We start from the raw sequence: 9,027 nt of genomic DNA on the forward strand, positions 1-9,027 counted from the left end.
GTTGATTAAAATATCTATTATTTGTGTAGTATTACTCCTCAAAGGCTCTCCTGGCACTTCTGAAATATGCCAACCTTTGGTCTGACAGTTTGCCAATGTTGGTGGCAGTTTCTTCAATCATGTAGATGGTCAAAGAGCAAGTTGCATAACTGACAAGAAAAGACAAAGACAGATAGGCGTATTGCCAGAGAGGATGGGAGATACTTGAATTTCCTTTTTTTTATTTTCAGGTTCACGTGATTTTTGACCCCAGATAATCTAAAACTCATGATTATTTCCATTATCGATTAGTCTGTGTGTTATTATTCAACTAATCAATTAATCTTCACATGCCTGATATGCTGCCCCTTAAAATGTATCTGCGGCCAGGAAATGAAAAAAAAAATTGAAAGCTGGAGATAGGAAAATAAAAACTCTAGTGGAAAAATTAAATTTGATTAGATAGATCATGAGAACCAGCGTATAGTCGACCAGTTTGTCGTTGTAGCTTGATTAATGACTGAACGGATTATCAACATATCCTGTTTATTAGCTGCTTCATTCATTAATGGACTTTTCGGCACACATTTCCATATAGGATTAAAAAAAACTATTTTTTGTCTCTTAAAGTTTTAATAAATGATGATACCTTAAACTCGACAGAGATAGCTGAACGAGTGTGTGGATTTTTGGGGGCTTTGATTCCCCAGCAGCCTCCACGTCTTTCCTCTGTAAGGTTCCTGCTAAATCCATTGATCATTATCACTCCCCTCCAGAGACTTCTCAGGTGGCCGTGTCTTTCACATAAGCTCAGGATGATACCCACCGCCGACCCCCCCACTGGGAGCTCAAATCCCTCAGGGGTCACTCTTATTACAGCAAGGGGGCCGTCTAATCTTGCCTGCTATGGTTCTTCATTCTTTAATGGGGAATGAGAGAGGAAGACCCTTATCTCCAATGATGAATTTACTCTGAGACGTAAAAGGGAAAATCAATGGAGCTTTGAGGAGGTGTGCGCGTGTGTGTGTGTGTGTGTGTGTGTGTGTGTGTCTGTCTGTCTGTCTGTGTGTGTGTGTGTGTCTGTCTGTGTCTGTGTGTGTGTGATAGAGATATTCAGCGAGCGTAGCGCACAGTGCTCTGGGGTTGAAGTGTGTGAATCCCACAGGAGGGCAATGGGGTGAAGGGGAGATGTATAATGGAACTCAAGTGACTTATCGGCTCGGCCCGGCAGTCGATAGGTTTGTTTGTATTGACTGAGACTCCGGGTCCACTTCATATTTGAATAGTGAAGGAGAGGGAGGGGAGAAAGGAGCGAGGGAGAAGGCGGATGGCATTTTCTTTCCTAAACCAATTCTAATCTAGTCTGTTCCACATGGTTTTAAAACAAACGCTGAGGCTTTATCAGAAAATGCCACAAAGCCGGCACTTGAAAAGCACTCTTAATGTTGGCTCCAAATTTTCATTTGGAGATTTATTCGTCCGACTTTATATTCACACTCAAAAACTTAAGCCAATCTAAGCAGGCAAGTGGATTTTTCTTGCTATTTATTCAAGCTCATTTTAACTGCGACGGAAAAAGAATATTTTAAGTAATAGGCGAGTTATTTGATTGCTATTTTCATATAGTTGTTCATGGGTATGTTTTTCATGGGTACGCTCACCCTGGAACTATGGCAGGCATAGTAACAAGACTACTGCTTTTGTCCAAAGGGGGTGCAAGAATGAACAAAAACTGAAACCTTTTCAAATGTGATAATCTGTCAATGTTGTTTTCACAGCTGGTTTCTGCTGCTGCAAAAAAAATACATAAGTTCAGGTTGAAGTGAACCACAGTTTGCTGATATATTATCCTTCATTTCAACCCATTTTATTTTGCAGGTCTTCTCCTGTCTGATCCAGAACCAGACAATGTGGAGGTGAAGCTGCTGGAGGAGAGTCCTAGGAGCTCCTCCTTTATGCTGACGCCAGTTTCTGAGGTCTCGCCTGTGGAGCTGGTCACCCTGTCCCCTCCTCAGGCCTCCCCCTCCTCACAGCTCTCAGAGACGGCCTCGGACACCAGCAGCAGCGCCCCTGAAGCCCCAGAGGCCGCGGAGGTCCCGGGCCCCACCACCACCACCACCACCGAGTCATCAGGCAGCCAGGGGGACGCGTCAAGCACAAACGGGGAGCCAGGTACCACAGATGAGGACTCCAAGAAGATCAAGGCCCACCTCCATTGTCCTGTCTGTAAAGTCACAGTCAACTCCACCTCCCAATTGGATGCACATAACAGCGGTATGTGGTACAGGGCTTGTTTTCATTTATTTTTCTTTCTTTTTTCTTCTTTTTTTTTATTAAAGTAACTTTGGATGTGTCACAGAAGTGAACATCTTCTAAGGTATATTCTAATACCTGATTAAACACACGTTCCTCACAGGAAATGTTGATCCCTGGAACACTGTTTGAAGTCAGAAAGCTTTGTGATAAGTTACTGTTTCACCGTTGTTGTTTACAGCATCTGGGTCCACAGTTAGCTTTACAAACATATTCTAGTCTAACGTTTGGTTCTGTTTGCCTCAAAATAATTTAGTTTTGTTTGAATAGAATAATTCAATACCAATAATTAGAGGAGAAGATGTGTATCGTAAACTAATTGCAAGCTATGTGAATGTAAACAAATCCCCCTCCCGTGAAAATGCTACATTAAGATTTTAACGATTTCTGGTTCTTCAAAACGTTTGGGGGATCTGAGCAACAAAAATAAAAGTGTGTTGATTTTAAACTCAACTAAACCTGCCACCTTTCTACTCTTTCCACCATAGGTACAAAGCACAAACTGATGCTGGAAGGTCACAGTGTTCTGCCTCGACGCAGGGGCAAAGTGGTGACAGCTCGTGTCGGCTGCAAGACCAAGCGTCTGGCCAGCAAAGGCAGCGTCGGGGTGCCCAGCAAGAACTATCAGTGTGAAGTGTGTGAGATCTGTGTGAACTCTGAGACCCAGCTTAGCCAGGTAAGCAGGAATATCAAGCTAATGATATGTAAGCATATGCTACTTGCATATATGTAATGTTAGCAGCATTAAATATGCTACTTAAATTTGGGATTTTGTAAAGAACAAATTGTCTATTTAATATGATAGAAAATAAATGAACAGAAACATGTGTGTGAAGCAGTGACAACATACCAAACTTAGAGTTGGTTGCCATGTCCTCATTGAACCTTTAGCACCACGAAAGATATCAGAACTGTTTGGATGTAAAAGTTTCAGAGCAGGAGGAAGACCAAACTGCAAGAGCTATCACACAGGCTTTCTCATTTCCCGCTTGTGCTGTGCGAAATGAAAGACGAGGCAAGCGGGGGCTTGGAGAGGTGCTGCCGATTTGTCAAAAGCGTATTAAGTGAGACAATTGCTAACCTGATAGGACTTTGTTCAGAAGGGCATAGAAGAAGTGTTGACTCTGCAGGGGAAGAGCATCAAGCCCAATTACATCAGGCGGTGGAGAAAATGTTGCATATAATTACCTCACCTCCACAGACAGATGATGTGGCCACAGCATTAATCAGGAACCAGAAGTGCCTGCACATAGTTAGCAATTACCTTCCAGATCAAGAGACAGATTTGAACACATTGAACCTAGACCAGACTGACCTCTAATGTTACGATTATAAAAAAAGCCTTCACAAATGATCTGCATAGAAATGATAAATATCAGTGATGGCATAAAGACCTTAGTTAATACAAGAGACCATTTAATCATCACCTTGATGGGGAATGGCTTCAATCAAAGCAGCAGTTTGAATGCACAGCAACATGAATAGAGCCGTTGAAAGCGATTGCCGAGTACAATCAAGCAGCAGCTACGTAACCCACATTAGACAGATACTGTATCATCTGATGCTTTAACTAACTACAACAGCTCGTCAGTGAGCAGGCCTATATTTACCACTCATCATTTCAAGCTACTAATGCCTCCTGTATTTATTTTCTTGTTACACTGACACCAAACCAGGTCGGGGGCGGAGGGGAGGGAGTAAAGTTTCCCTTTTAGATGTTCATTAAACACTACATCTGAGTGAAGCTATTGTCTGTCTTGCTGGAGTGGAATGTATGAAAAGGTGCGGGGATAATGCATGCATGTGTGAGCACGCTGACTCGCTTTAGCCATAAATGCATTCCACCGACTGGCCTCTTATATAAACATCCTGCATCCCTGGAGGCCGTAAAGTCTGTTAGTACTGCAGCCAGAGGGGGGAGATAATGTGGCAGCATTAGAAAGTAATGTGTTGTAATTTCTGTGCGCTTGAGTCATACTCGATGTGTATCCATTATTAATTCAGAAGATTAACATTTTGAAGTTGTTCCACTGTGGTATACAACAGATGCTTGTTATAGCTCGTTGATGGTATTTCTTTTTTTTCTGCTGGTCTCTCTCGCAGCACATGAACAGCAGAAGGCACAAGGATAGGCTGGCCGGAAAACCACCCAAACCTAAATTCACCCCCCACAGCAAGAGCCAGCCAAGCTCCTCCAGCTTAGCGGTAAGTCCCGGGCATTAAGACACTGACAAACAAAAAACACATTGTCACACAAAATATGTGAGTGCATGCAACACACACTGGAGGGAAGACAAACAAGACAACATAATTGCCTTTTTCTTACAGAGGATTTGCATGAACATGCTGCGCACGTTTGCCAAAAGTTGGAATAAATTTGGTCCAGCTTGTAAATTCATGCATTTTTTTTAAACAGCAGTTGTAATTTATCTTGGTTACAGTTAACTGAATTGACCCCGGCCCCCGCTAGACATACAGTTTAAACAAACAAACACACACACACACACAAAGCACAGACACATCACATCACATTGCCCTCAGGGGCTTCTATGTCTTGGTGAGGCAGCATGCTTGTGTGCCTCTCCTGTCATAAGGGTTAAGCACACTGTTGTACTCGCACCTCCCCCCTCCCCCCCCCCCCCCCGTACCCCTGAGACAAGAGGTCTAAAACCGTCCTGCTCTCTCTCCACTGACCAGCTCTGACACCAGCAGCCTGAATCAGCACTCCAAATTAATCATCACTTCTCTACTCCTGTCATATACACATCTCCCCACATTTCCTTCTCCCCCCCCCCCACACTCTTCCTACTTCCTACTTCCTACCTCCTCTATCCTACAGAACGTGAGGTGGAGTGGCTATGCAGGCATGGCTGTGCAGGCCATGAAGAAAGCCTTCAGCCAGTACAATCTCACCTCCCTCTCCTCGCAGGTCAGTGACAAGGAGAGGCCCAGACACCTGGGGTTGGATTGGAGGGCCAGAGCTTCAAATGGTTGAACTTTAGGCTGGGCCAAAGGGCAAGGGCCTGGGGGCCAGAGAGAATGAATAAATCATTGATTTTTTTTTCTTTTTGTGGTGCTACTCATTTTACTCGCACAGAGTTGTGACAAGTGGGAGGAGCTATTTCATCTATCCATGCTTTTGGAGCCCTTCTGTGGCTTTAGAGGTGCAATGTGTAGTTAAGTTGTAAATGGCGTTATCTAGTGGTGAAAAATCTAGATTGCAACGCGACATGTCTGCCGTTTAGGAGAATTTACAGAAGCTACGGTGGCCTTCAAGGACAAGAAGCTAGTTACTAAAGATGGCATCATCCACCACTGCCTCAACTCTTTCCACAATATTAAGTGATGAGGTGAAGAATTATTTAGTTATTTATTCTACAGTACTCCTTTATCGTCTTCTAACAGGTGCATTTCTGGTGGACATCCACTATATATAAAAAAAGCGTGTAAGGCGTTGCGTTTGTCCGTTTTGTGCTACTATAGAAATATTGCGGTGTATAGAAGCGCACATGTAGATATAAAATGCTCATTCTAAGGTAATAAAAATTAAACAACATTACATTTTCAAGCAATCCTACACTATTTAAAATGTATTTATGAATATTATATTCCATTTCTACCAAGTCTCTTCTGAAAACGCCTATTCCTTTTACACACTGTACCTTTAATTGACATGCAGCCCTCCAATAAAATGGTTCTTACATAAAAAGTTGAGGCTGTGGAGAAGGTAACAATGATTCTCAAGGTACTGTTGGCAAGAAACATCCAATCACAGAACTAAAACAAAAGTAGGCTGTTACACTGTTGAGAAAGCTGATAGGACAAACTACAGCTTAAAACAATTCACTTTGCATTTGTGATCCATTTTTTGTTATTAAAACAGCAACTATGATGTTGTGTTTTGTTCAAAACATTCAAGGATTTGGAATTCACTATTGATCTAATGTGTGCCTCTGAGTGGCTTTTTATCTAAAGGCATTGGCTGCTACTGAAACTCATTGGTATTGTTTAATTTGGAGCCATCTGCCATACCAAACTGACAGACAAATGGAATTGAAACAATGATTCAACTGTTAGTCGTGACATAAACTCACTTGGTTATTTAACTGTTCTGAGAATCCTTTGTTTCTTTGTCAAGTCATGTTGGGGATATTGTTGAAAGAAAACTTTGAAATGGGACGACAGAACGGGTAAAAAATCCTTCCCTCCCACTTAACCACTCTACTGATGAACATTGGCTCAGTCTCTTCGACCCTAAGGGACAGTTTATGGAGAAGTGTGGTGAATTTTAAAAAAAATTACTCACAGCACTTGAAAAAAAAACATTTGAAGCGTTGGTTAAAAGTGCTTTTGTTCACTCGCAGAAGACAGCAGCTGTAGACAAGATTTGATTCACAGCAGTTACATTGGATTTTAAATGGTAGCTCTGAGACTCAACATAGAGGAACAAATTAAAGCATTCATAAAAGCTTTGCAGCAACCTCTCATTTATGCTACAATTATGTGGAAAAACGATTTCCACCATTGTTTCAAGCACACCAAGGCTGCTGTCTTCTGACAAAGAGCAAAATAAAAAACCTTTTCAAACAGACTTTCAAGTGAGTATTTTGATCTATGTCATGTTTTTGGAAGCTTGGTGGGATACATCCATCAGTATCTATTACAGTATCTTAGCAACTGTCTGTTAAACGAATATCCGAGCATTGAAAAACAATCTGAACCCAATCTTTTAACTTCTGTATGGAATAAATAGCTGCCATTCTGGAGAATACTTTGTCAAAATATCTTTATTTTCAAAGTCAGTGAATATCTCCTCAAATCCACTATCCGTATATAATACTGTGTTTGCACAAAAACACATACACAGCCTCGGCTCTGTAAATGGGTATGTTGCTAGCTATGGTGGGCCCCGTCGGTTTACTTACCCTTTGTTAACATACCAGTTTATAGAGCCTAGGCTGTTTATCAACACCATTTTTTATTTTTTTACAAGACAGGCACAATGTACAGACAGGTAGTGGATCCAGAGTGGATATTTTCTGATTTTGGCAAAGCGATTTTGACATCAAGAGTTCTCCAGAATCGTTGATTACCTTTTAACCTGTGATGGTGATATGTATGTGAGTCTGATGGGTGTTAATGCTAAAAGCTTCCAGGAAACTAGTTGTGGATGGAATTAGGTATGGGACCATGTATGAAAATGCATTCCCCTATGTGTGTGAAAAAGGGCCAATGGTTTGGGGAAAACATGTTTGCCCCCAGTAAACATGCACTGCCCTCACTGTGTTCTTCTTCTTTCACCATTCCCCCTTCATTCCTGTCTTCTCCAGACCAAACTGGCCTTGCAGAAGCAGCTGACCAAGAGCTTGACAACTGGCTTCCTGCCCAGCCCCCTCACCCAGCCAACTCTGTGCACAATGGCAACTAACCCACTGGCTCTGCGTCACCCAATGGGCACCACCTTCATCCAGACCCCCTTCCTGGGCCCCGCACTGTTCCGGCCTGCCCCGGGGCCTCTGAGGGCCACACACACGCCCATCATCTTCTCCCCATACTAAAGACTCCGCCCCGCTCCACCCATTTGAGCTCCACCCTTGTCCCTTTACCACACCCCAGGCCCTCCTTTAAGTGTGACCCAACATGACAAAAGGCCACACGCAAACTATGCAGACCGCCTGACTTACGATGGAAACAGTGCACAAGTCCCCACGCTCGCTACTAGGCCAATAAGGCCTGAGAGCTGTTCCTATCATAAAGGCCAAGAACCCCCCCCCCGCCCCCTCATCATGCCTTCTTTCTGCTCCTCTTATTGTGACCTAAGGAGCAGGTCCAGGCCTCCAGACAGTGACTGTGTGCACAGAGGCCGCTTTTATAGCCATTTCATGGGTCAACATGGTTTGGATTCTGGATATTATTGTGTATAATAGAGAACAAATATAGTGTAGATGTATGTTTAGTGTGGTTGCCACAAAATAAGGTCCCTTTACTTGATGCTCTTTTACTACGTTTTTAACTTATTGGTTGGGTGGGTTTTATGAAAGGTGGGAAGATGGTAGGTCATTAACGCAGCTAAACTCGAGGTCTCCTCCTGTACGGCTGGACAAGCCAATCTCACTGATCGGTGTTTTTCAACAAACAAGCTTAAAGGGTCATCTGAAATGATCAAACTACTCTCCGCACAAGTCAACTTATAACATTTGAAATGTGAGTCCTCATTGTGGGTGGTATGTGAAGCTATGACCACATACTGTACATCTATATATTCAAACCACCATTTTCCACCTCTACGGCCCTCACTCCCAAACACGGTTTCCCCAGGGCCCTTAACTTCTTGTTCAATCACACATTTCTTTCTCTCTGTATTTCTGAGTCACAGACACAGTCAGAGCCCTTCAGATCTTTTTTCTTTCCTTCCCTGTATCCCCAGGATGATGAAGCACTCATTAAGGTCCGTAAAAGGTCAGCTTGTCAGCTTGACTTTGTCTCAATTTGCAAATCCTGTTTTTTTAATGTTTTAAAGAAATAACTTTTTCTTTCTTTTTTTTGCTCTAGTGCACTATTCACGCAATGTAGCTTGAACATTATGTTCTCGCCAAGCTAGTGGCACAAACACATTTGTGCAGCTATGGATCTCTTACATTGCAGGATGCCATTATTTCTCTCTCCTCAATGCTCTTTTTCTTTTCCTTCCTTCTTTACCCGCTGTCGCCCCACCTCGCACCCCCCCAGACACAT

General features: G+C 42.8%; 1 protein-coding gene across 1 annotated transcript in view; it reads left to right on the top strand.

Annotated features, from left to right (window-relative positions):
* znf385c (zinc finger protein 385C) overlaps positions 1-7,850 on the top strand; it is a gene marked incomplete at both ends in the record, with an annotated part of 79,191 nt that extends 71,341 nt beyond the window's left edge. The window contains 5 exons of the mRNA XM_080043704.1: positions 1,858-2,253; positions 2,781-2,968; positions 4,396-4,497; positions 5,132-5,221; positions 7,623-7,850. Coding sequence (XP_079899830.1) covers positions 1,858-2,253; positions 2,781-2,968; positions 4,396-4,497; positions 5,132-5,221; positions 7,623-7,850 — 1,004 coding nt within the window. The remainder of the gene's footprint in view (positions 1-1,857; positions 2,254-2,780; positions 2,969-4,395; positions 4,498-5,131; positions 5,222-7,622) is intronic.
* Between the last annotated feature and the right edge of the window lie 1,177 nt (positions 7,851-9,027).

This window comes from Ammodytes marinus, assembly GCF_949987685.1.
Source record: "Ammodytes marinus genome assembly, chromosome: 16".
In the NCBI taxonomy this organism is placed as follows: domain Eukaryota; kingdom Metazoa; phylum Chordata; class Actinopteri; order Uranoscopiformes; family Ammodytidae; genus Ammodytes; species Ammodytes marinus.